Source organism: Microtus oregoni, unplaced genomic scaffold (genome assembly GCF_018167655.1).
Source record: "Microtus oregoni isolate MIOR12 unplaced genomic scaffold, Mior012 000035F_ref0000213, whole genome shotgun sequence".
Taxonomy (NCBI): Eukaryota; Metazoa; Chordata; class Mammalia; order Rodentia; family Cricetidae; genus Microtus; species Microtus oregoni.
Genome location: NW_024543094.1, coordinates 27,946,967 through 27,973,941, shown reverse-complemented (window position 1 = coordinate 27,973,941; position 26,975 = coordinate 27,946,967). Strand labels below are relative to the sequence as shown.

At 45.2% G+C, this 26,975-nt stretch overlaps 1 protein-coding gene across 3 annotated transcripts in view; it reads left to right on the top strand.

Annotated features, from left to right (window-relative positions):
- Nucleotides 1-410: 410 nt before the first annotated feature.
- Nucleotides 411-26,975, top strand: part of LOC121432712 (phosphatidylinositol 5-phosphate 4-kinase type-2 alpha) — a 154,937-nt gene continuing 128,372 nt past the window's right edge. For 2 of the 3 annotated variants that reach the window (XM_041630857.1, XM_041630856.1), the window contains exon 1: nt 411-792. In XM_041630857.1, the coding sequence (XP_041486791.1) occupies nt 649-792 (144 nt within the window). In that variant the 5' untranslated portion in view covers nt 411-648. The remainder of the gene's footprint in view (nt 793-26,975) is intronic. The other variant, XM_041630858.1, reaches the window with a different exon arrangement.

Sequence of the window (26,975 nt, the reverse complement as noted above, 5' to 3'; positions counted from 1 at the left end):
CCGGGTCCCAGTAAAATGCTCCCGGTCCCATGAACTCTCCTGGCCCTTGGCACGGGAAGAGATGGTTCCAGGATATTCCTGCCTGCCCCTGGCCCACGCAACTGGGGGTTCCCTCCTCGGGGTTCCCTCCACTCCGTATCCTTTCCTCGCTCCTCCTAGGACCAAGGGAGGGATGCTTGCGTGAGTGCCCGCACTCCCTAGCAATCTCCGCTGAGGGTCAGTCGTGGCCGTCCAGGGAAACTCGCCTGGCGCCGGTGTGGTAGAGCAGAGAACAGCCTAACGGTCCGGCATCCGCATCCGCACCCGCCCCGCCCGTCGGCGCCGCTGCCCCGCCCGCCTCTGCGTCATGACGCCGGCGCCCAACGCGGAAGCCGCCAGCCCGCCTGGACCAGCCGCGGGCTGTGCGCGGAGCCGCGGCGGGCGGGAGCCGGGCGGGGGCGCGAGGCGAGCGCAGCTGCAGCTTAGGCGGCTGAGCGCGCGGAGCGGGCGGAGCGAGCGCCCAGGACCGAGCGCGGGCGGAGCGGGGCTGGAGCAGTGGCGCAGCGGCGGCTGCCCCAGGGGATGCGGCTGCCTCCCCGGGCCGGCGTGTAGGGAGGGCGGGTCCCCGGCCTTGGCGGCGAGGCAGTGGAGGGGACCGAGACTGCGGCCATGGCGACCCCCGGCAACCTGGGGTCCTCCGTCCTGGCGAGCAAGACCAAGACCAAGAAGAAGCACTTTGTGGCTCAGAAAGTGAAGCTGTTCCGGGCCAGCGACCCGCTGCTCAGTGTGCTCATGTGGGGGGTCAACCACTCGGTAAGTCTGCTCTGCGGCGCGCTCCTCTTGCTCCGCGGGCTCAGCCTTCCCAGCTCGGCTTCTCTTGCAGCTACAGTGGTGGCAGGGCGGGGACCTCTGGCCGGTTGGCTCGGCCGGTCCCGGGCCCTCCGGCTGCTCGCCTCTCCGGGTGCCCCTAACCCCACGACATGCGTCCACTCCCTGGGTTCCTCCGGTGCGGCTTGCGCCACCTTTGAAACCGAGGATGGGTGCGGGATGAGAAGCGTTCCATGTGCTTCTGAGCCTCCCCGCGCCTGTGCTGCCCCGCATCCGTCCTCCCGCTGGTCGGTGCCCGCTGCCTGGGAAGTGGGAAGTTTGTGCGGGGACCGACTCCGCCTCAGCTGTTAGCCCCGGCGGGCGAATGCTCAGGGCCCAGTTCGAGCGATCGCTCCCCTCTCCGGACCGATAGGCCCGCGTGTCCTGGGCCAGCGGGCAGGTGTACCTGTCCCTCCCTGTCAGGGAGCGTCCGGAGCTTCCCGCGGGAGGACTGGAGTGAACCAGAAGATTTTGGGCGGCAGCTTGAGAGCGTAGCTTTCTTTTTTTCCTTTAATGGCAGTATTATCGGACTCAATGAGGAATTTTATTTTTTATTTTTTTGCAATGGAAAACGGCAACGTAAATATGGCCCTGATGCTGAGCATCTTCGTCCTTTTCCCGCATCGCCCGGCCGCTGTGCCCGCTCCAAATCTCCTGGCGGGGAGTCCCCCCCCCCCCCTCCGAGAGCCAGGCAGAAGTCACCGACTGCGGAAGGGCAGCCAGGGTGGTGACAGACGGAGGGGGACCCGGCGGGCGCGGGTTGGAGGGGGTCTAGAGTTAATTACGTCCGTTTGAAGGGTTGTTTAAAAGGCTGGAGGGAAGCGCGTTGGGAAGGTTAGCCTAGCGCACAGCCAGGGGTGGCGGAAGGCGCGCGGCTGCGGACTCTGCAGACTGCGGTGTGAGGGGCTGAAATAGCCTCCTGCTGATCTGACAGCTACACTGCTCCAGCAGCTTTAATCTACTTAGATGGGATCAAGAAACATGATAGGCGCTGTTGGCTGAGCCGTGAAGTTTCAATGAGCCTGTGAATTTTGACCGTGACCTTACCCACTGCAGTCAGCCAGCTTGGGAGGCAGAGCTTGAGCCTGCTGCCCTGCTTTTGATTTCGGTGGATGCCCAGGTGTCCTTTTCAGTGTAATGGAAATGACAGAAAGCCAGCGTGAGTTCTTACACTCTCAAATTAACGGAGTTGTTTAAAATGGCTCCATATCTTTTATTTGTACTTTCTTTCCCAAGCGGAGCTGGAGAGAGGTGAAACGGTATAAAGATGATTGTGTTTGCCTGGAATGATTTAAAAAGTTGAGAAATGGTTATTTCCTACCGGTTTACTGCCTGGTCTACTGAAGTTCTCTTTAACTTCCTGACTTCTTTAGCTGTTAGGAATTTCAACTGTTAAAACAGCAGACACCAATGCACCCCCCCCCCCCACCACCCAGTTTTATTACAGATAATGAAGTTACAGTTTTCCGTTGTAATAAGCCTATAATTTAGTTATGCTTGCTTTTGTAAAGTTATTTTTCTATTTCCGTTGCTATTTGCAGCTCCCAAATTACTGCAATGGGGCCCTATAAATACAAGTAGGTTGCTGGCTGTGGACCCGTGTTTATGGGTTCGTTCCTTCCTAAGGAGTTCTGGTGTTTTGGTAAGGTGTGTGTGTGTGTGTGTGTGTGTGATCAAGTTTAATATAGTAAAGTAGTCTCAACATTATGCTGCTGGGGGAAAAGAGTAGCTATTTGGGAATTAGTCAGAATTCCAGTCCACTTAAAAAAAGTTGTCTTTGACCAGCCTGGTCTACCAAGCTAGTTCCAGGACAGGCTCCAAAGCCACAGAGAAACCCTGTCTCGAAAAACCAAAAAAAAAAAAAAAGTTGTCTTTGGGCATATGCGTAACAGTTGGGTTGCTACCTTGTGTTTATTTTGAGTTGCTACATTTGTTTTCCAGTTGTTCTACTTAGAAAATACTGAGGGAATGATGGCAGGACATGTAGACTTACTTTCTGCTGCTCTCAAGAACAGTTTCTAATTAATTCTAAGAATATGCACCAGCAGAATAGTGTATCATGTAAGCATGTTATTAATGCAACACATACCAGCGCATGCAGAGCCTGCCACAGTGGAGAGAGTTGCTAAAATGCATCTCTCATCAATGCCCATGTGTCTTTTTTTTTTTTTTTTTTTTTTGGAGCATGGGTTGACAAGAAAGTTTTGTTTCTTCATCTTCTAGCAATGTATTATTTAAAAAATAATAAAACTCGCATACTTGGAAGGCATGCATTTTTGGTTGGTTTTATTTTAGCAAATGATTATTGGTGCCAGAAAGATGTTTTATCATGCTTTGCTGTGCACCAAAGTTTATAGTATAATATTAGAATAAGTAAGTCCACATTATCAATAATGAACATGTGTATAAATGGGGACATTTGAGAAAGCGTGGCAGAGAGGCTGGTAATTCAAATCAGAGCCTTTCCCCTGTGGTTCTAGGATTAGCGGGGACAATTTTATAATGTAATTTGTTTTTAAAATTTCATCAGACTTTTAATTGGATATTTAAAGTAACCATAAATTTGGAGCACTGAAGGGAAACCATACATTTTTATCACGTGAACATTTTGTGGTAGGATTGGGCCTCTTCTGTATGCTATAGCAAAAAGCTCTTTGAGTCTGTTTGAATTCTATTCATTTATTTGGCTTCTCAAGACAAGGTTTCTGAGTAGCCCACACTGTTCTGGAACTTGCACTGTTGACTAGGCTGGTCTTGAACTCAGAACTCAGAGATTTGCCTCGCTCTGCCTCTGAGTGCAGGGATTAAAGATGTGCCATCACTACCTGGCTGAATTCTGTCTTTAACTGTGACTATTCACCTTGACATATTAGCCAGTTTTGGGGATCAATGTTTATACCTGGGAAATGGGATGCAAATTTTTGTTTTTGTTTTTTAAGTTGACAGTTTAACTGTTTTTCCAGGTAATGGTCGAATAGCATCATATTAGGAGTCCCAGATTGTGCAGCAGGCTTTTGGGGATGTTTCAAAGCCTGACTGGAAGACAAGTCTGTGGTGGTTTTAGAAGGCTGCATGGAGTGTGCCAGGTTGATTGTAGCTGAGTTCATTGCCATCTCTTGAGTCAAAGTCTATTTGATTGAAATGTAGAAACTTGCAATTGAGGCCAAAACCTTCAAGTCCATTGTAGTGGAAATGAAAATCTTGATTTGGACGATGCACAGTGTGGAGAATAAACCTGCCATTGTACGCTTAATTTGATATGTAAGTGCTTTCTAACCTAAAATCTCCATCAGGGAGTGGATCTGTGCCAACTTTTATTTTAAGCAGAGAATATAATTGAATACATAAAGAAAAAGATGACTTAGGAAGGCAGTTTTATCTTGTTATGTTTGAAATTAAACTAAAAATGATCAGGCAGTTAGCTTCTTAAAATGGGATTTTAATAGTGTAGGGAGTATGTTGAATGCTGTGCGCCAAGACTTGTTTTAAATAGATATTCTAAAAGATTTTTATACACTGTGAAATGTGAGCTATTTGGATTAGTATTTCCAACCTTATTTAGATATAAGAAGGAAGACACTGTATAGAGAAACATGTAAAACAAATATTGTTTTTAGAAATAGCCACTTTGTTGATATTAAAGTTTTGTGGCTTCAAGCCATAGAAACGCCATAGGTTACAGGAGAAGGCTTAAGTATGATGGTAACTTTGGAGATAGTCACAGTGGAGGGGAGGGTGGGAACCAGAGCATGGGAAGAACCAGGTACTTTGCTACCGTCTGACTTTGCCATCTGACTTACTTACCTTTCCCTGTTCATAGCTGCTGAGGAACTCCATGGGTGTGGGAACTGAAGAGTTCCTAATTTCAGCTTGTCATTTCTGCTCCCCACAAGGGCTTTCTGTCTCCAGTTTAGGCCTCAGAATACCACCAATCATCTTGACTTGTCTGGGTGCAGACAGTGGCAGTTTCCTCGTGGACTAAGTTGTAAAGTGTAAAGGAAAGAAGAGTTCCCCAGAGAGAGTTCTACGAGCTGGTGGGGGTGGGGGGGAGCATCAGTGTGAGGCAGACATCTTCCCTGGAATAATAAAGTTAGCGTTGATCTTGATGGCTGTCGGAATCTATACGTGCCAATCTTAGGACAGCATGCCTTGTCATGTATGATTTGGAGAGTCTGAAACATGCACTGTCTTCGCAGTAAGGTAGGGCCTGGAGGTAGATAATATTGTATTCCAGAAATGTAATTTCTTCTGGGTTTATGTTTGGATATAGACAAAAGAAGGAGGAGTCTAGGTGTAAAAGTGATTTGGATTACTATGGAATGATAATGACTGAAAATAACATAATGAGGCAATTAAAATCTAAAGTAGCTAGATATCAAGTAGACTCACCCAGTGGATCCCCGACTAGCCACGCATTCCGGAACTAGCCCCACACTGGTTCTTTCCCCTTTACACCATCCTGGAGTTTCCTACTGAGGCGGTGGTCTACAGCTTCCTTCTCCATTAATCAAACACCTTAGCACCTCTTTAGTATGCAAAATGCTGCCCCAAGGCAGAATGAGCTGCTGTGCCTTAGAAAGACTGCCAGCAAGAACTGCAATAACCAACAAAATCTCTGTTAAGTTGACAGAGCAGGCGGCAGTCGTGAGAAGTTAGTTCTGCCAGCATGCACTTGAAAAATATAAATTCACATTGACATGAGTTGGTGCAGTTTGGCCAGGATGATTTGTGGTCAAGTTGAGCAGGTTCAATTCCTGCTTCGTTGTTTGTTCATGGGTCTTTGAGCAGTTAGTTTATCCACCTGAGCCTCAGTTTGTGCATTCTTAACATGGAGATAATGATGACTACCTCAAGGTGCTATTTTGAAGGTGAAATGAAACAATCTATTAGAGACCTAGTGGTGTGTGACAAGGAATCAGTACCAAATTTGGATGCAGTCAAGTTGGTAACATATTACTAAGCAGTAGATCAACTGTTTTCCAAATTTATTGTGCCTATAAATCCCAAGCTCACTTGTGGCTTTCCAGCTACTGATTCGGCAGGTCTGGTGAGGATGACAGCTGAGTCTTTCACCTTTGGTATGATCTGAGGTGATGCTAATGGTTTGAGTCTCTCTGGGCCGTACTTTGTGAAGCAAGGCAGCAGAAGGAAGGACATTAAACATAGAAATGTCTTCACAGCAATAGAAAAGTGACTAAGACAGCCGGCAAGGATTGTATTATTTACTGTTCTCATTGATGTGATAAAATTCATGACAAAAGCGATTTAAGGGATTGCATGTTTGGCTCACAGTTTGAGGCAACACCATAGCATGGCAGGGCAGCCATGGTAGCAGGAACATGAGGGAGAGATCAAATCTGCAGTCAAGGCTTAAGAGAAATTGATGTTGATGTTCAGCTAGCTCTTTCTCCATTTTGATTGAGTCTGGTTTAGTGCTGTCTACATTCAGGGTAGATGTTCTCTGCTCAGTTAAACCTTCCTGGAAATACTCTCGTAGACACAACCCAAAATATGTTTCCATTGTGATTCAAAATCTTGTCTTGTTGACAATGAAGATTAACTACCAAAAGGTAAATTAGATCTCAAAAGGGGAAGGAGAATGGTGGGGCTTGGCTTTGAGAGCAGGACAGAGGAAGAAAAAAGAGGAAATAAGAAACAACTGAGTGAGGCTGTTCCAGATAATACAGGGTTGTGAATGTGCTTTTTGAGGGTTATTGCTTCAGGGATGGAGGAAGAAAGAGAGATAGAAAGATTAAGTATCAAAGTTGTGGATGAGTAAAGAATTCTCTTTTAGGAAGATTAGGAGTGGAAGGTGAGAAATGCTATCCAATTTAGAAATGTATTTTCTTTGACTACATCTCGTTCTTTTTTTTTTTTTTTTTTTTGAGACAGGGTTTTGCTGTAGTTTTAGAACCTGTCTTGGAACTAGCTCTTGTAGACCAGGCTGACCTCGAACTCACCTCAAACTCTGATCTGCCTGCCTCTGCCTCTGTTTCCCAAGTGCTGGGATTAAAGGCGTGTGCCACCACCACCCGGCTTTACATCTCATGCTTCTGTTTTTTATTTCTTGTTCATCTTTGTTGACTTTATTTTCCTTTTTCCTAGATTATTATTAGAGCCTATTAGCTAAGGTCTCTATGTGTGCTTTTATTACCATTTCTTTCCTTTATTGCTCCATGGGGTCCCATGGTAGTGAGATAGAAGAAGCCCAGCTCCTACTCTTAAAATAATACTCCTAAATGAATCCTGTTGGGTTCATAGTTACTGCATTCTGTCCATGGACCATGCAGGGATTCAGGGAGCCTAGCGGAGAACATGGTGGTATAAGTGAAGCTGTGCAGTTAGCAGTGGGCCGGATGCTGAGCCAGAGAACTCAAATAGGTTGAATCCATGAACTGCATGGTTGAGTGCCTGGTATGTGTGGGATTTTGCCCTGTACCCTAACCATAAGCCCAGGAGTCTGTTATCATTTCTTCTAGATCTTTTCTATACAGTTCCTAGTGTTAAAAGCTGTTCTTGAGTAGACAAATCGTGAGCTATTGATACTGGGTAAAACTGTTTAAAATCATTTTTTTTCCCATGACAGAGAAAGTCATTTCTGTGGAAAGCATGTAGGCAGAGAATAAATGTATAATCTATTCATGTAAGACATTGTTGAAGAGTTTTAGAATAGTAACTTACTGTGTTGGTCAGAATTCTTGTCACTTTGATAAGCAACACCCTAAACAGAGAGAAACAACTTACAAACAAGAAAAGTTTATTTTTGGGTCATGTTGCTTTGGGCCTGAGAGGAGGCAGTGCTGGGAGCAGGGGACTGATGCTGCTCAGCTTATGGCCTTCTGGAAGCAGAGTGGGAGGACGGGAATGTGTCGCAGGCAAAATTACTCCCTTCAGTGGTGTGGCTCCAGTTCCCCACTTCTTAAAATGAGGCCCTACCTTCCACAGATACCATCTCCCAAAAGTCTTTTAAAACTTGAATCTCTCAAGGGTTAAACTGTTGGATATGTCAGAGCATTTATGCTTTAATCCTCTCTAGAAATATTTTCATAGTCTCACTCATCTGCTAGACTAGCAAATCTGACAGTCAAAATTAACCCCACACTTACCTAAAGATGAATTTGTCTGTCTCTTTCTTCTTTTAATTTTTAAAGGTTTGTCCTGCCTCACAGTTTCAGAGGGTTTTTAGGTAAATGTATATATTTATTACTTGTGTTCTGTGGCTTGTGTGGAGAGCAGAGGATGAGCTTGGGGAGTTGTTGTTCTCTTCCCACCTTTACATGGCCTCAGGGGATTGATCTCAGGTGTCAGACTTGCTTGGCAAGTGATTTTTATTTGTTGAGCTATTATTCCAGCCCCATGTTAAGTGTTTCCAGTGTAAGTCTTAATAGTTTTTCAAATGGAAGTAGTTAGGAGCTAGGTTGTGGCCTGGAGCCTCTTGTGATAACACTTACTCTAGAGATTGTGATGTGGAATGTTAGGATAGGTATTCTTGACCTGGCAGTAGGATTATGTCCTGATAACCCTAGCATAATTGAAAATATCCTGGATGCTTTTACTACTCTAACTTTCAGGACATCTAGCTCAGCCTAACCTATTTGAAGTGTGTTCAGAACACTGGCACTGGCCTACATTTAGGCAAGGTTATTTTTCCTGTTGCTATGGTAAAATACCCTGGCAAATATTTATTTCGGCTCACTATTCCAGGTTGTAGTCCATCACAACAGGAAGTTGTGGAGGCAGATACTTAAGGTTGTTCGTCACATCGTATCCATTGTTTCCATCCATTACATTGTATCCATTGTATCAATTCATCACATTGTATCCATTGAATCATCACATCATTGTATCCCTCTATCATATTGTATTCATTGTATCCATCAATCGTTGTATCCATCCATCACATTGTATGGGTTCAGAAACAGAAAGGGATGAATGCTTCTCTCTAGATCACTTCTTTATATAGTCTAAGATTGCAACCTAGGGAATGACGCCACTCACAGTGGATATGTCTTCTTGCCTCAGTCTAATCAAGATAAATCCATACAAGCATGCCCAGAGACCTTTCACAGAAGTGTTTCTGGATCTCATCAAGTTAAAACCAAGATCAAACATCACATGATGTAAGACAGAGTCTATATTGTTGAAATAAAGTGTTGACTGTCAAGTAATTTATTTAATATTACCTGAAAGTGAGAACTGAAATGGGTATATGATTATGCCTTATACCATTGGAGGTTGAAAAATTGCATCATCACCAGTGTTTTGGACTGTACTTGTAAAATGCCTAAGTAGTTGCTGGCACATATTAAGTTCTTATTAAATTTCCATTATTATTTAAAAAATACCCTAAGTGTTAAGATATGGTAAGTTATTAGGTTATAAGTTAAATTAGTTGTTACTTCATCCTGGCTCATAGTATCAGATTATTATTATATCTGGTATTATGTATCTGTGAGTTATGAATTATTATCTTAGAATTTTCCACTTGCCCTAACTTTGCTTTATCTCTTTGTTATCATGTTCATTTTTGTATCTTTAATGCCTTCGCTAGTGACTGGGTGGTTAAAGGTGTCAAAATTTAATTCACATTCATTATTATAAATTATATGAGCTTGAATTGATATCTCACCTTTTTCAAAAGAAAATGAGACACTTTAAGGCACTTTAGCTTCAAATTGAACACATTATGGGCTTTACCTTCAAACTGCTCATAACCTCAGGGAAAACAGACACAGGACAGACACATGCACACACATCTGGAGTATTGGAGATTCTGGGGCATAGGCTGTTGAGCAGTGTGGGCAGGCATAAGCGTTGTTAAGAAGATCACACTGAGCACAATCGCAAAGAAGGTGAAGAGCTTGGGCATGAAAATAGAGGAAGACCACTCCAGCCAGAGGAATCAGCTGCTGCAAAGGCCTAGAAGCTCACAAGGAAGGCTGTATGGCTGTAGCAGAGAAAAGCGGGGTGGTAGGAAATGGGGGCTGAACAACCAAGAGCTGGATCATGACTGCTTCTGTTTGGGGACTTGAAGAAGTCTTCAGGAGAGGTGACATTGAGGGGGAAGTTACAAAAGATGAAACATGGTCTGTGAGGCCAAGGGGCCAACAGCTGGCAAAGATAACAGGAATGAAGTAAGTAGTTGGCTCTGGCTGTAGGGCCCGAGGCCTTGCCTCCTACTCAGGGGCTCATGGAACAGTGATACTGGACATCACCCCAGAAACTGCTGGGTTGTGGGCCTCCTGGAGCACAATGGGCATTTTAACCAGCAGGCACTTTGTGAATAGTCTGGAAAAGCACCAGCTAGAGCACTCTGCTTTCAAGTCCTCAGGGCTCTTTGGTGTGCCCCAGAGGCCGATGGGAAGGACAGATTGCCTGTGGAAATTAGTCTCACCCTACCCTATCCTCACACAGAGGTTGTTGGTTTCTTTCCTTCCTTTCTTTGAGACACTGGATATAAAATATCCAGGCAATCTTCTGCCAAGAGAATTGAAAACCAAGGGGCGGGTTGTGGGAAGCCTCAGAAGGCTGGAAAAACAGTTTGGGCTCCAGTTTGAAGAGCTGAGAAGCTGATTTTAGAGAAAGTCACAGTACCGACAGGGTCACTTGCTAGTTTTTGTGAGTCTCCAGTGGCACCCACCCTCCATTGTGCATTTTGCACTGAGATAATTCCCCTATTTCCTCAGCATAGACTTAAAGTCGTGTCTCTTTTTTCTCTCGCAGTGGCTAATCCTTCACTGGACATACAAAACCGCTAAGCATTGGTCTTTCCACTGTCCAGTCTAGTCTGCAAATATGCCCGCAGATATGCTGGGAGCTGCCTACTTTGGTAGGTACTGATCACACATTGCTGCCTTGATTTCAGTTAATAAACCTTAAATTCAATTTCTCGGTAGCCCTTTGTAGTTAGTGGACATCGTAGCTGAGGCGTATCCCCGTCAGCCATTGGGTGATGCTTACTACTCTAGAAATTTTCATTTGAGGCAATAGCAGAAGCACACTTCTGCTGTGGTGTCTCTCACTTTAATATGTACTCTGCATCTTGTCCATTTTCACATTCAAAATTGAAAAACCATGACTGAAGCTGTTGCCTTTGTCCCTGGTGGCTGCAGTGCCCCACCCATTAACTAGCTTTGTCCTGAACTTGCTTCAGCCCATCCATCACAAGCCCCTTCTTTTCTACCATGATGGTTCATCTCAGTTGTTACCTGGTGAGATCCAGAATCACCTGGAGACACAGGTCCAGGCACACCTGGTTAGCCTTTGGGCGAGTCTGTGGTGCTTTATCTCTTCCAGGTTTATTGCTGGGAGAAGACCTGCCCGGGGTGTGTGTGTGTGTGTGTGTGTGTGTAGTGGCTGGGATACTGGACAGTACAAATGGAGAAAGGGAGCTGAGCAGCAGCCCTCTCTGTCTTGAGCTCTCTGCTCAGTTCCTGACTGGTTGTCTTCATGTGAATCCCTGACAGACATCCCCATCCTTCCACTCCTCCACTCTAGTCTTGTCTAACTAAGCCTGTATCTTCACCTCTGTAAACAGACCGCTGCCCACACAGGTGTTCAAGCCAATGCCTCAGCATTAAGCTCCAGGGTCCTTTTCTTCACGGTTCTGTGCTCAGGCTCCTCTGAGTGCAGAACCTGCATGCTGCTCTTGTTAGTGCCGTCTTGCACAGCCTTCTGTATTCTCCCATATGAATCCAGATTCTCTAGATATGTGGCAAAAACTCCTGATGTGTACGAGATCGCTTGTCACTTCCTCAGTCAAACCCTCCAGAGGTGTCCTGCGACACTCAGAACAAAACCTGGACTCTTGTCTTTGGCTGCTTTATTACTTTTCTCATTGTTGTGACCAAAATAAATAAACAAACAAACAAACTGATGACAAGCAATTTAAGGGAAGGATTGATGTTGGTTCAGAGTTTGCCAGAGAAGACACAGAAGACACACAGACATGGCTGTGGTGGCAGGAAGGCTACCTGCACACATCTTGGATAGATAATCACTCACAGGTGTACCTGGAGCTGTGTCTCCAGGTGATGAGAGGGAGGAGAGAGGGGAGGCAGGGTGGGGACACACACTTAGACCAGAATGGGGCTTGGCCTTTATCTTAGCCTTTATCTGCTAAAGGCTCCACAACTTCCCAACAGCAGGCACCACCAGCTGGGGATCGAGTTTTCAAACACTTGAGCGTGTGGGGACATTTTGTATCCCAGCCATATCGTCTCTTAAGGCCTTGCTGGCCTGGCCCCACTTCCCTCCTTGCCACCGTTGGTTCCCTCCCTTGTTTTTTTTTTTTGCTTTGCAGTCACATGAGAACACCCACACTGGTGTTTTTCTGGTCCTTAGACAACTGCTCAGAGCAAGCATAGCACTTCTGTGTTCATTTCCTCTTGGTCCATTTACAGTGTTCTCCTCTCAGATTCTCGAATGGTTCCTGTGCAGCTGGCCTCTCTAACTAATCTAAAGCAGCCCCTCCAATATCATATGCTCTTTCATTGTCTCTTTGACAGACACTGGTGTGTACGTTGGTTTCATTCTCCCCTCTTTAATAAAGTGCTAATTTGCAGAACAACTGATATCTTGTCATGTCTACTTAGCTATGCTCTCTGCACTGAGAAGGCACTTGTACACAGAGTTGGCATTTGAAGAACACTGTTGTTGGCTGAGGGCACAGCAGGCCGTCCATGCCCTTCCACTCGGCCCTCGTCGCATGTGAAGATTGTTTGGTGTGACTGAGCACGGTATTAGAACATGCTGCCGAGCTGGTTGTGCAATGTCCTGAGAGTGGGGGAACTTGCTGCAGGGTGGAGATAAGAGGTGTGGGGAACCACAGGACTGTACCCAAACAAGACCTCTGTTCTCAGAGCAGGCAGGAACTTTGCCTCATGCACAGAGCAGTGTTCAGAGAAGCAACTTCCTCAAAGGCTGATGAAGCGAAGGTTGGAATCCTGTGAAGACTGAGCTGTTTCTAAGTATGTGATGTTATTATGTAGCAGAGTCTCACTGCAGTGCGGTCACAGTTTAGTCCATGTGGCTTACCTCTCTGGAGGCCTTCAGACATGCCTCTAAGATGTCCAGTCCCCGGCACGGTGGCAGCCCCACTGTCCCAGGTGCTGGTGGTTATTCTCTATCGTGTATTGTTTCTGCTGAGTCTTCCCGGGGCTCCTTATTGCCACGCCCACTTGATCGTCTTGACTGTGATCAGTCCATTTCCCTCGGACAGTTATTGAGGGAGGATTTCTTGAATCTTAGGATGGAAGATTGTTTTTGTCCAGTGCCTCTGGGAACTCTGGACTTTGGATACAATAACATAAACTCACAACTTGTCCTATTTAGACTTCTTGGTAATTTGAATTTGGGCTGCTTCCTTTGGGGGAGGAGTGGATTTATTCTCCTGACCTGGAGGCTGTCAGTCTTTAACATGTGGGAAGGGGGATCCTGATGGACTCCTTGTTCAGACTCTGTCCCCTGTGTCCATCCACACAGTCGGGGATAGTCACTAACTTGCTTGTACATTTGACCATGGCTTTGGCAGGCAGCTCCCCCTGTTGTTGTTTGTTTGTTTGTAATGCCTTTAGGAAGGTAATTTGAGAACACTTTATTCAAGGTGCCTGCTTGTTTTTAGTAGCAGAGCTGATTGGAACAACTCTATTGGCAGAATTAAAAAAAAATGAAGCCTTAACGACCCTTCCCTTCCTTTCTTCCCCTCCCCTCCTTTCTCCAGCTCTACTCTCTCCCCTCCCATTCCTTTCCCTGCAGTTGGAGCTTACAAGCTTGGGCTACCATCCTGGTGTCTTGTTTGCTTTCTGTTTCTGTGATCAAGCAACTTGGAGAGGAAAGTGTTTATTTTAGCTTGTTGTTTACCGTCCATCAGTGAGGGGAGTCAGGCAGGAACCTGGAGACAGGAACGGAAGCAGAGGCCATGGAGGAAGGCCGCTTACTGGCTTGTTCCTCGCGGCTCACTCAGTTTGCATTCTTATGTAGGCACCTCATTGACTGGGCTCCAGCCCCTCCCCCATTGTTTAGTGACCTGTTAGAGGCCCCTTCTTAACTTCAACATTCTGGGGTGAAAATTCATCTTGGTTTCTTTTTTTTTTTTTTTTTTTTTAGTTTTTCGAGACAGGGTTTCTCTGTAGCTTTGGAGCCTGTCCTGGCACTAGCTCTTGTAGACCAGGCTGGCCTCGAACTCACAGAGATCCGCCTGCCTCTGCCTCCCGAGTGCTGGGATTAAAGGCGTGCGCCACCACCGCCCGGCTGGTTTCTTTATTTTTTAATTGATATTTATTGAGTTCTACATTTTTCTCTGCTCCCCTCCCTGCCTTTCCCTTCCCCCCTTCAATCCTTCCCCAAGGACCGCATGCTCCCAATTTACTCAGGAGATCTCCATCTTGGTTTCTTTAAGTGTGCATGTATTTTAGTTTATTTCAGTGCAGAATACTTTCCTTGTTTTCAGTCCAAGCCAACTGACTGCCTTGTGAGTGGGTTACTAAACAGGGAACTCCAGGAGAGTGGTTGGTTAAGTCCAGGCCCAGAATTGGACAGGGAGACGAGGAGGCTCTTAGAACTAACCCAAGGATTCCTACTGATTATATGGAGAGAGGAATTTTTATTACCTTTTCAAGAAATAGCATTGGTTTTGGGATGCCTGAATCACATACTTATTGAAAACAACTGCATAAGAGTTCAGAGGATTCGATACAAAGTTGCTTGGCCGCTGTGCCTAAGCCAGACATCATAGTAGTGCAAGTGTGTAGCAGAGGGCAGCTGTTTGCCTCAAGCACACAGGAAGGAGAGCAGCAGGAAGTAGCTGGGAACAGCACACCTTCTCTAGTTAGGCCCCATCTTTAGAGCCTGGGAAATCTCCTAAAATAGCAGCCAGCTGGAGACCAAGTGTTCAAAACATTGTCTATGGGAAAGTTTCAGATTCAAATCATAACAAATAGTCTCCCCTCCCCTCAATAAAAGGGAGAAATTTTCAGTGGATTTTTTTCCCACATAATATATACTGATAATGATTTTCCCTCCCTCTACTCCCAGGTCTTTCCTACCTCCCCTCCCATCCTGTCCCATCCCCTTTCTGTCTGTCATTAGAAAGCAAGCTGGCTTCTGAGAGATGGCAATAAAATATAATATGATAAAACACAAACTAACGACTCAGAAGGCAAAGAGCCCAGGAAAAGGCACAAGAAAGAGGTATGGGGCAGAGATCTATTCACTGCCTGTTCAGGAATTCTGTAAAAACACTGAACTGGAAGGCATAGACTATACACAAAGAACCTGTAGAAGAGAGAGGAAGTGAGAAAGCAGAATGCTCATATGAGAGAGTGTATGGAAATAAAATAAAGTAAAAATAAAATATAACATTAGAAAAAAGACCCTGATACAGTCTGAGACAGGCACCCCGAAAGATGCTATTGAGTTTGTTTTCTGGTCACCGTCTGCTCTGGACGTTAGCCTACCCTTAAGATCAGTTTGTTTCTCCGGTGAGAGACTTTTGGAGAAAACAAAATTTTCATTTGCAAGTGGTTATTGATTGGAGATAGCTTCTGGATTAGGGGTGGGGCATGTGTACGCCTCTCTCAGCTCTAGGACCTCCATCTCTTGCAAACCTGTGCAGACGCTGTACATGCTGCCTCGGTCTCTGAGTTCATAGGTGCATTGACTTTTCACTGAGGGGGAAGGCTCTATGTGGACACTAGCTCCACTCTTTCCGTGTTCAATGAGTCATAACAAATACTCTCAACCAGATTCTTAAGAATAAGGTCTTTTTATTTATTCCACACAAATTTATTAGCCATTTATTAAATATTAGATGCTGATCAAAGCCTTAAGAAAAGGTGAATGGCAAAGTCTTTGCTTTTAATGAACAAGCCCACATTCTGACTGGGAAAACAGACAGGGGATTGTAAGGCAGGAAGTTGGTGGGGATCACTGAAGTGTCTCATTCTTTGTGTATTTGGTGACATGTAACAGTTACTAATCAGAGTAGCTAAAGGAAAGTGGGGGGTACAGTTAGTTGGTGAGTAACCCATGATGCTAAGGGCCAGGAGCCTGACCAGCACCCCGCCCCAAATCAGGACTCAAAGCAAGTTACTTTCTCTTGGGGTGCTGCAATCTACAATCTCTAATCTTTGCACACAGTTTTTACAGTGTGTGGGGGGTGGCATGTACGTGCCTAAGCATAGAGGCCAGAGGAGGAGGTTGAGAGTCTTCCTCTGTTGCTCTCCACTGTGTTGAGATGAGAAGGGGTTTCTCTTGAACATGAAACAGCATTCCGACTAGACTGCCTGGGATACCAGGAACGTGTGGCTGCACCTGGCTATATGTGGGCATGGGGAAATGGTGGATTTGGCTCAAGTTCTCTGACCTTCCCAGCCAGCATTCTTACCCACACAGCCACCTCCCTAGCCAGAGCTTGAGCTTCTCTGAACCCTTTCTCCAAGTGTGTTCATTTTCCTGGTGTTTGTAGACAAGAACCCACACAGTGCCAGGTTTACTCCTCCCGGATTTGGGCACATTTAGATTATAATCAGTCACGCTGAATCCTAGTTTCAGGTTTATTAAAAATGAGACTAAGCCTTGGTGCACACCCAGAGACAACCGCTGTGGCTTTTAGAGCTGGGTAGCTATGCACTACCAGAGTGGGTGTGGCCGTTCTCAAGTCTTAGAGTCATCCTGAGAGGGCACTCCCAGTCACCCAGACACCTCGATGCACAGATGTCTAGAGCAGCAGAGGGTTCATACACTGTCTGGGGAGACTTGTGGTATTTGAGTGGGATCTTGAAATTCCTTGGGAATTGGATTGGAACTCACATGGTGGGGAAGCTAGAGAAAATGGGGCATAGGCACGGCAATCAGCAAATGCAGAAGCGAGAAGCATGACTGGCTCGGGGACTGCTGAGCCTTTCTTCAGGTGCAAATCAGCTTCTCTGTAATTTGAAGGTTTCTCTCCCACAAGCCAGTTCCCAAATAACCATTTAGAGACTTAATATTACTTATAAATGCTTGACCGATGGCTCGGGCTTATTATTAACTAGCTCTTACATTCAAATTAAAACCTTTTTTTATCTATGTTTTGCCACGTGGTTCTTGACTTTTACCTTATTTTTTACATGTCTTGCTTCTTCATTGGCTGGCTGGGATCTCCCAGACTCCACCCTTCTTCTCCTGTATCTCTGCTTGTATTTCACACCTGGTTCTATCTTGCCTTGCCATAGGCCAAAGCAGTTGTATTTGTCAACTAATGAGAGCAACACATATTCACAGTGTACAGAAAGACATCCCACAGCATTTCTTCTACTTAAGAAAACTGCTTTCTGTGTGTGATACAGTACTTTGCCTGCATGTATGTGTGTGCTCTGCATGAAAGCCAGAGATTGCCAGTTCCCCTGGATACAGACTCTGAGCCACCACGTGGGTGCTGGAAAATCAAATCCCAGTCTCCTTCAAGAGCAGCAAGTTCACTCAACCACTGAGCTATCTCCCAGCCCCTCCTCTTCTGTGTTCATAGGTTTAGTCATTTCCATTTTTTAAGGGCATACCGCTGTTTAAATAGCTTTTGTTTGCATTTGTTTCCATAGGCTTGGTCATTTATGACTTGAATCCCGTCTGGAAATGGCCAAACGCTTCTACTTTCAGAGTTTGAGGTTGTTTGTAATTATTCAGAATATCATTTGTAATAAGCTTGCTTGAGGGTCGTTTGTTTTGAAGGTGCCCAGCCCAGTGAACTCTCCGGGTGAGTTCCCCAGGGTGCCACATAAAGGCCCTGGCTGTGGGAATCCGTGGGAGCTGGTTTGAGCATTGCTTTGTGCACAGTGTGTCCAGAGCTGCCTTAGCCAGCCAGGCCCTCTCTCTCACCTGCTTACAGGAACCCAGCAGGCTTTCTCCTGTGCCCAGAGGCACTGCCAGCACCCCACTTCACCCTGTCTTCCTTGAGTCCAGCACTCTTCAATCATATTCTTAGATGTAATCATTTTTGTTACTCTGACAAAATACCCAACCAAAGCACCTGAAGGACGGAGGGCTTTATTTTGGCTCATAGTTTTGGGGTACTTTCCATCATGGCAGGGAAGTGGAAGTGATGTGAGGCTATGTAATGCTGATCATGTTACATCTGCTCTCAGGAGACAGAAAGAATGCCAGGGCTCAGCTCACTTCCTCCTTTTTATGCATCCAGGCCCCCAGCCCACGGACAGAGCTGTTGAACCAGGTGCCCTGCTGGCGCGTAGGGTGGGATGGGTCTTTCCACTCCCCTTAGTCCAGAGATGTCTTTTGGCGAGTCTAGATGTTGTCAAGCTGACACTACCAACCCTCACACCAGTATCTGTATCTCTGAGGAAGCTCTCAAGAGGCGCCTTTGCTGGAAAGAAGGGAAAAAGTAAGACGTGCAGTATTCTCTTGGCAGATTTGATTCTGTTTCAGAAAATGCAGGAATATGAGATCTTCTCTGCCCCATGCTTGTTAGACATTCACATTCATGTGTAGAGGATAGGGAAGCTGAGAATGGAGCCTGGGATGCAGGAATCCTTCCTTCCATGGTTTCTCTTGGGCCCATCACTGTTTAGTGCCCTCAAGTAGTTGTAGCTGGATGCAAAGCACATCAACAGAGAGGCAGGAGGGAGCTTGGTAGACCAGATGGAGCACCTTGCTCAGCTGGCAGTGGCTTTCCCCTGCACATGGCCCAGACACTCTGTCTTGGACTATGTTTTTAGAGTTGTTTTTGTTTGTTTTGTATTTTTCATTCTAGTGATAGAGTTCTATAGATTTTAATAAAGGTCTCCCTAAAATCCCCCCCCCCCCGTGTGTAGAATATAAAGCTTTTGGGAAACACACACATTACATCACAGCAGAAGGATTTGCATTTACAAGTTATTGTGGTCAGCTGTGTGCCCAGCCCGGCATCCTTCCAAACAAATAGTCATGTTTGGTTAGATGATTGGTTCTATGGACTGGAGGCCTTGCTGTCTAAATGATCCCTTGCCTAGAAAGTGTGGAGACACACTCTAAACATGAATCAGTAAAAAGTGCAGAGACTTTCACACAGTAAACATGAATTTTTTTTTAAAGAGTTTAACCCTGAGGCTGAGACCACAGCCGTGTGTGTGCTTCACAAGTGCTCTACAGCAAGCTTCACCTCCAGCCTGAGAACGATTTCATTATGGTGGGCACCTTGGATTTCCCTAGGAATTTTCCCTTCTGCCCGGTCTGTTGTCTCAGCATCTCACACTGCAGAGACTATTCAGATCTTTCATGGTCATGCTCTTACCCTTACATTCCTGTGCCCCAGAATGACCCTCTGTGCTGGTAAGCCACTGCCTTCTTCAAAATCCACCCTTGCAGCCAGCTTGCAAGTGTACATTTGGAACAGAACCCAGTTATAAATTAGGTCCTTTCTGCACCGAGGCAACAAGTCCAAGTGCTTTGGCATAGAAAGGTCTCTTCAGCAATGATTATGATAAATCAGCGAGGCACACCTCCCTGCCCCACCCTGAGCCAAAGCAGGAAGAGAGCCATAAACTTAAGTGACATTTTAAAAAGAAAAAAATAGATTAGAGGAGCTAATGCATCCCTTTGTCTTGCTTTTTTTTCTTTAGGTTTAAAAGATGCTAGTGCATATTTGATCTAGTCCCTAGCCAATGGGAATGTTGTTTAGTGTTGCAGACGTATCCTTAAGTGTCTTTAAGTGGTGTGTTCACATAGTTTGAATAGACTCTAAGTTTCACGAGGTACTGCTCTGTGGGATATTTTCTGAGAAACTTGGAAGTTCATCTAGCTGTAAGTATAGAGAACACTAACTGTAACTATCCTACATGCAGTAGCCAGGATTGCTGTTCCGCTTTCTTCCCAGCATCCTTGTTCTTCAGTTTTTGAAATTATACTGTCTTTATTTCCCCATCTTTTGTATATTTTTCACAATGAAATTTTAATTGTTTTTCTTTTTAGACAAAATTTCACGATGTAGCTGTGGCTAGCCTAGAACTTGCTTTTTAGACAAGGTTGGCTCACAGAGATCCACCCCCCTCTGTCTTCCAAACATGCATGCCACCACACCCTGCAAATTTGAACATTTAGTGCATAGCTTTATGCCAAAAAAGTTTTCCTATTCTGTCCAGTGGTTCTAGTCTTTGCTGTTGCAGATCTTGCTGTTGTCTGGGTAACATTTATTCTTGTTTTCTCTGATTCCCTGGAACAGTCTCCTAGGGAATTACTTGGTTGAGGTGTGAGAATAACACAGGGTCTTGACATGTGCTGCCAAATTCTAAAAAAAGTTTCTCCAGTTTTAATGAGAGTAAAATGGGGCTAACTTCTTCATCCTGTGTCTTGCTTTAAGTATTTCAAAGTTGAATAGCTATACTCTTATCTATTGTGACCTCTGAAGACCTAGTGTTACCAGCTATAGCCCTGTGTGGATGGTGCCTGGTATAAGGAGGTGTGGTCAATGGGAGACATGCCCTAGAAGGAGAGTTTGTGGCCCCAGATTCTTCTCTCTTAACTTCTCCTCTTTAGCTCCCTCTTTTCCCTATGGAGGAAATAGGTTTTCTCCACCAGATTCCAGGTAGAGATGATCCCTCACAATTGATCGTGCTGCTGTAGACCCAGAGTAGCAGGCCAAATAACCAGGAACCAGGAAACCTTTCTTCTTTTGAAGTTGATTATTTCACATATTTTGTCACGGTGATGGAAGGCAGACTTGTATACACTGAGATGTCTATTTATAGGAATTTTCTCCAGCTCCACAAAATTGGAATATGTGTGTGCTATGGGAGTGTCAAGGCTGGAGGTGTGGGCTCTTCTTCCAGAAAACCGAGTGTCAAGGCTGGAGGTGTGGGCTCTTCTTCCAGAAAACCGCCTAGCCTGGAGGCTTCCTGGAGGGTAGCTGTACAGTTTTCCTGGGCTCTCCTGTAGATGCTCAAGCTCTCTAAAACAGAAAGCATGTTCGTGTGGTTGTTTACACCTCCACGTGTAAACAGCATGACTGAGCATAAGCCTTCCTGGAAGCCCAGGGCCTGGCAGCTGGCTGGAGGTGAAGCAGGATGGTGGTGCTGGTGGGACAGCATGAGTTGATAGCTTACTGGGCAGATGGTGCCCAGCCTCCAGAAGGATGTTGGCTTATGTCAAATAGTCTAAGCCTATGCGATGTTTATTGTACTCGGGCCAGAGCATCCCATGGCAGAAGTTTGTAGGTGGTAATCCAGCCTGACCATTCACCGTTACACCTGACCTTCAGATGATTCAGGTGAAAGTGTTGAGAAAATTTAACATGACATCCCGTTGGGTCCATAATTAGAGTGTGCATGTTTGCTTTCAGAGATTGGATGCTGTCGCCGTCTGTGGTCCTGTCAGCCTTGGCTGTTTGATTTGGTGTGTGCCTGCTGTGTTGGCTGCATCATCCGGTGTTAACACGTTAGTCACCTGACACCGCAACCCTCCCAAAGCCTGACATCCAGCTAGCGGAAGGAAGCAGTGAGAAAGTGATGCTTGTATTCTAAAGTTCCTCCGCCACTCACGCCTCCACTGTTAGGGTGCCATGCTACGACCTGGTGACTGTCATTGCCACTTCAGGAACTGAATACAGGATGTAAATATAGCCCTTGGAAAACAATTTCTTTAAATCTGAACCTTAATTGATTCTGTTTTTATTTTTACATCTATGGTGTTTGTCTGCGTGAGTGTCTATGTATGCCAGGGGTCTGTGGAGGTCGGAATAGGACATATGATGTTCCGGAACTGGAGTAGTAGATGACTGTGAGCTGCCATGTGGGTCCTGGCAATCCAACCTGGGTCCTCTTAACTACTGAACCATCTCTTCAACCCCCTGATTCTTATTTTTAAAGTTTAAAATTAAATTAAAGGGCCTTTTGTAAAGATGATAGTATATATTTTACTTGGATGCTTCTAATGACAAATTATGCCTTATTCTATTATCACTTAAAACTATAAATGCTGGCGCAGAATGAACCATTCAGCATCGGCTTTGGGAAGCATGGGGCTTCCCAGTGGGAAACAGAATCTTTAAAATTTATGGATATGAATCTCTTGTACCCTTTCTATTTTTAAGAAATAAACAAGAATGTAGCTTGTTTCCTCCTGCAAGAGCTTCATGGGTTTTCAGAGGAATGTTGTGAATGGATTATTTTCCCTTTAGCTGGAATTACCAAATACTACTTTAAAATAAATATAGTTCCATTTTTGGAACTTAAAAACAAGATGCCACTGAAGAACACACTTGGTTGGACCTTTTATATGAAGAAGAGACCCCTTTGGTGGTGTGTCGAGTTCATTAGAAAGCTTTGCTGAGACATTCAGGTGCACCGAATGAGAGGAGGTACATAAGGGGCTGCCGTGACCCTGCATGGTGACACCAGTAGCTACTGACATGGAAGTGGGGACGCTCAGGAGACCTCAGCCCTAGGCAGAGAACTGCAGGCAACTAAGGGAGTTGTGAGCGGGAGAAACAGTCTTCCCTGGAAAAAAGCACAGCGATTGGTTATTCCAGATCCATGTTCAGCCCTGTGGGGGAACAGATTGCAGTCAATCTGTAACAGATTCTTACCAAAGTGCACCAAAGAGGTGGCCGAGGGGCCACTGACCGTGCCCAGTTCTGCCACGTGTAGCCTAAATGTGGGCTGCTGGTGTGTTGTAAATTCTGTGTTTCTTGCCCTTTTTAGTACATTTGATTATTGAGTATGTGCATGGGGAGACACATGTGCAGCACCCTTAGCAATTGAGCTGTCTCCCTGACTCATTTTTTAAGGTAAAATTAGCTACAAGTAGGTGTTCTGATACCTTCTTCTCATGTAACAAGTCTTTCTCTGTTCTGACAACCAGCTCCCAAATAATGACATGGAGGCTATTCTTTCTTATTAATGTCCAGCCTTAGCTTGAATTATCTTTAGCCAACTTTCTTAAATTTATCCCATCTACCTTTTGCCTCTGTGTATCTTTTTATTCCTTCTTACTCCGTGTCTGGCCGTATGACTGTGTGGCTGGTCCTTGGCATCCTCCTTTTCTTGCTCCCTGTTTCTTCTCCTGTTTGTTCTCTCTGTCTGCCAGACCCGCCTGTTTCTCTTTCCCGCCTAACTAGTGGCCATTCAGCTCTTTATTAAATTACTCAGGTGTTTTAGACCAGCAAAGTAACACAGCTTCTCAGAGTTAAACAAATGCAACATAAGTGAATGGCACACATCTTTTTATTATTAAACAAATGTTTCACAGCATAAACAAATGTACCACACATCTTCAATTAATATTCCACAATACTTGACCTTAGCTTAGACTTGTTCTTAACTAACTTTTTCAACTTAAATTAATCCATTTATATTAATCTATGTTCTGCCACATGGTGTTACCTCTCTTCCGTCTTGCACCTCCTATTTCCTTTCCATGTCTGACTGGTGACTCTGCCTTTGTTCCTCTAGAAGGTCTGCCTATACTTCCTGCCTATCTATTGGCCATTTAGCTTTTCATTAAGCCAAATCACAGTGGCATATCTTTACAAAGTATAATCAAATATCTTACAACATTCTTGCACCTAATAGATTGTCTTGCTTGCTCCTTTCCTTAAAACACCCCTTCAGAGACTTTTCCATTCAGTGTGTAAATGAAGAAGCTACTCCACATTGTGCGTCTTTCACCAGGTTCTGGGTTTATTTCAAAAGTCTTAAAATGCTAGAACAAGATGGCGTTTGTGGACTACTTCTCCCATCCCTTATTTTCTACTTGAGAACAGACGGAGCCCTGGAACAGCACCTCCCTGCTCTGGACCATGTGCACCGGGTGCATCTGTGAGTAGTGTGGCTGCCTGGTGGCTCTCCTGCTAACCCGTGGCTCTGCTGGAGTCAGACTTCGTGACAACTGGTTTCCTTCTCACGATTTCTGGCTCAGTATCTTTGCATCCAAGCATATGGCCTTGACATCATCTACTTGGTTCTCTTTTTGCTTCCTTCATGTCAGACACATAATGCTTCATCTAGCGAGGACTGGAATGTGGGAGTGTTCTCATAGATTGGCCCTCATTTCCTGAGATGTAGGGACCAACATGCACTTGTAGAATCTGTAATCAGCCTTAGAAAGAGGTGATGGTGAAAGCTTTATTCTTCAAAAACCCTTTGCAGTATTTAACAATAAAAATGTAAGTTTATTTTTTTTAAAGGCACTGAGGATTCAGTAAAAATACCAAAGTAGACAGAGAGGGAAGAGGATACATTTCCTCCACAGCAGTAGCAGAGCTCTCGAGAGGGAGGCTGACCTTTGTACTGCACACCTGCTTCTCAGCTGGATCAAACTTGTAGACCAGCTTTCTGGAGACTGCCAGTTTTGTTTTATTTCCAGGTTTTGAGAGAAATTTACTATAAGGGCATAAGCAACAAAATAAATGGCACCAGTAGATTAAAAAAGTTAGTCCTCTTAAGAGTATTGGGATTGCAGAACTATTACTAAGTTCTGTGAAAGCAGAGGCAAAATGCAACCTGTGGCAGCTAGTGTGGCTCTCTGCTAGTGTGATCATCTGCTAGTGTGACTCTCTGCTAGTGTGGTCATCTGCTAGTGTGACTCTCTGCTAGTGTGGCTCTCTGCTAGTGTGACTCTCTGCTAGTGTGACTCTCTGCTAGTGTGGTCATCTGCTAGTGTGACTCTGCTAGTGTGGCTCTCTGCTAGTGTGACTCTGCTAGTGTGATCATCTGCTAGTGTGACTCTCTGCTAGTGTGGCTCTCTGCTAGTGTGACTCTCTGCTAGTGTGGTCATCTGCTAGTGTGACTCTCTGCTAGTGTGCTCATCTGCTAGTGTGACTGCTAGTGTGGCTCTCTGCTAGTGTGACTCTCTGCTAGTGTGGCTCTCTGCTAGTGTGACTCTCTGCTAGTGTGGCCGTCCGTTAGTGTGACTCTCTGCTAATGTGGCTGTCTGTTAGTGTGGCTATCTGCTGGTGTGGCTGTCTGCTGGCCTGGCTCTCTGCTAGTGTGACTCTTTGTGACTGTTGTACTATGCTAGGGTAGCTCTCTATTAGTGTGGATTTCTTCCTGTATAGCTTTCTATACAGAACAAACATGAATAAATGATTCCTTTATAAATCAGCCTTTCTATTCTGACTTGTTAGCAAATTGGGGTTATTATTAGGGGCTTGAGGAGCATGGCCTTGATCTGCTGGCTGATAGAAGCTGCCTGTGCTATGTTGGTAGGAAGTGCTTCCTTGTCTTGTCTTGGAGGCACAGCCTGGATTGTGGACAGGACTGAGGGCCTGCTCTACCTTTCTAGAGGAAGATCCTGGGCATTTCTTCATTTTTATTAATTTGTTATTTATTCCTCGGCAGTTTTGAACACGTATAATGTATTTCATTTTTCGCTTCCCATTGTTGTCATCCAGCTCCACTGAACCCATTCCTCACAAGTCCCACTTCTTATTTTCTTGACTTTTGTTGTTGTTCATGTCTTTTTCTTTTTCTTTTCTTGTGACCCACTGAGTTTAGAGTTGCTTGCATGAACATGGATGAGGGATTATTTACTAGAGCACGGGTAGTTTAACAGTGGCCACACTGCTGGAGAAAGTTGACTTCGCCTCCCCCAGCAACATTAAGTGGCCCATCTGTGTGTAACCACAGCTGCCGTGAGTTCATGGGAGAAATGCCATGTCATAGGACCTACAGATTTCTAGAAAGCCCCCGCATTCACAGCTATAGGTCAGACAAGATAATGTGTGCAGAGAAGGATTAAGTGCTCAGTGTTGGAAGGCTCTTCATCAGCTCGTATAATGTTTATTAAGATGCTGTCTCATCTCAGATAGTCTGTTGTGACTTGTAGACAACTTTCCAATGTCGGAGGAGCTGATGTGTGGCCCAGACTGCCAATGCCAAGGAACGGAGGAGACTCCACCATAGTTCCAAGATGCTTTGGGCAGCCCTTTCATCGATAGATGTACCTTCTCCACAGACCTTACTGTTGAGACTTGTTCTTTCTTCCTTCCTTCCTTCCTTCCTTCCTTCCTTCCTTCCTTATCTTTTTTCTTCTTTTTCTTTTCTTTTCTTTTTTTTTCTTTTGAGTTTGTTTGCTTGCTTGCTTGCTTTGAGATAGGGTCTCCCTATAGCCTAAACTGACCTCGCGTCTTCTTGATCTTCTTGCCTCAACTTCCAAAAGAAGTTGAAATGCCAGGGCTATCATGTGAGTTCTGAAGTATGATCTTGAGGGGTTTGACCTTGAGGTTTATATGACTTTGAGGTTTATAAAACAGGGCTGCCCTTTCCTCTTCTGCCTTCCTCACGGGGACTTCATGGGAGACCACAGAGAAACCAAGTGTTTAAATCCTTGCTTGAGCTCTGAGCAAGTGGGGATGGGGCAGGGAGATTTTTTTGCCCAGTGCCCCACAGCCCCTTTGTAATAGTATTTGACCTCTTTGTTGTTTTTCCATTTCCATTTCCATCCAGAGGAAATGTAAATTGTCGATTTCAAAAGTCAAGGCGGCAGAGCATTTAAAACAACAGCAGTGGCAAAAAGCTGGCTCTGGAGCCAGACTGTTAAAAGTCTAGCCTGCCGTTTGTCTTGGACAAATTGCTGATTGCCAGTCTTTCCAAGCCCGATCTTCTCCTCCCTGAAATGGGTGTCTCGTACTGTGCTGCCGTAGCGCAGAATGAAGCAAAGTTACACGGTGTCAGCAGGGTTGATGGTGGCGGCTCTTAACTTCTTTCGTGGTGTGCATCCTTTGTAGGGAAACTCTCTTGGAAGGAGACACTTCAGCTTTCAGAAGGAGAGACCAAGAGGAGTGGGGGGAGGGAAGCCATTCCTCTTAGGAACCCTGATTTCAGATTTAGGAACTGAAGAACTGATGGACCGGCTGAGGTCCTGGCCGCAGCTCTTCCTGTGTGACCGTGAGCAAGCCAGCTATCCTCTCTGTGTCTCAGTTTTCTATGATGATGGTAGAATTAGCACATAACTCATTGGGTTGTGTTCCCCACTTAACCAAGATAAGTTTTGACTTATAAGACACATAGAACTTTAGAACAGTGGCTGGTGTGCACCCACGCTTTTTGTTACTGTCTTACTGCTCCTGTGATACTATTACGGTCCAGATGGATGCAAGTTTAAAGAAAGGTCTCCTTAGAGTGAAGTCTTCTGGGATAAGCAGTCGCGGGGCATCTTTATTCTTT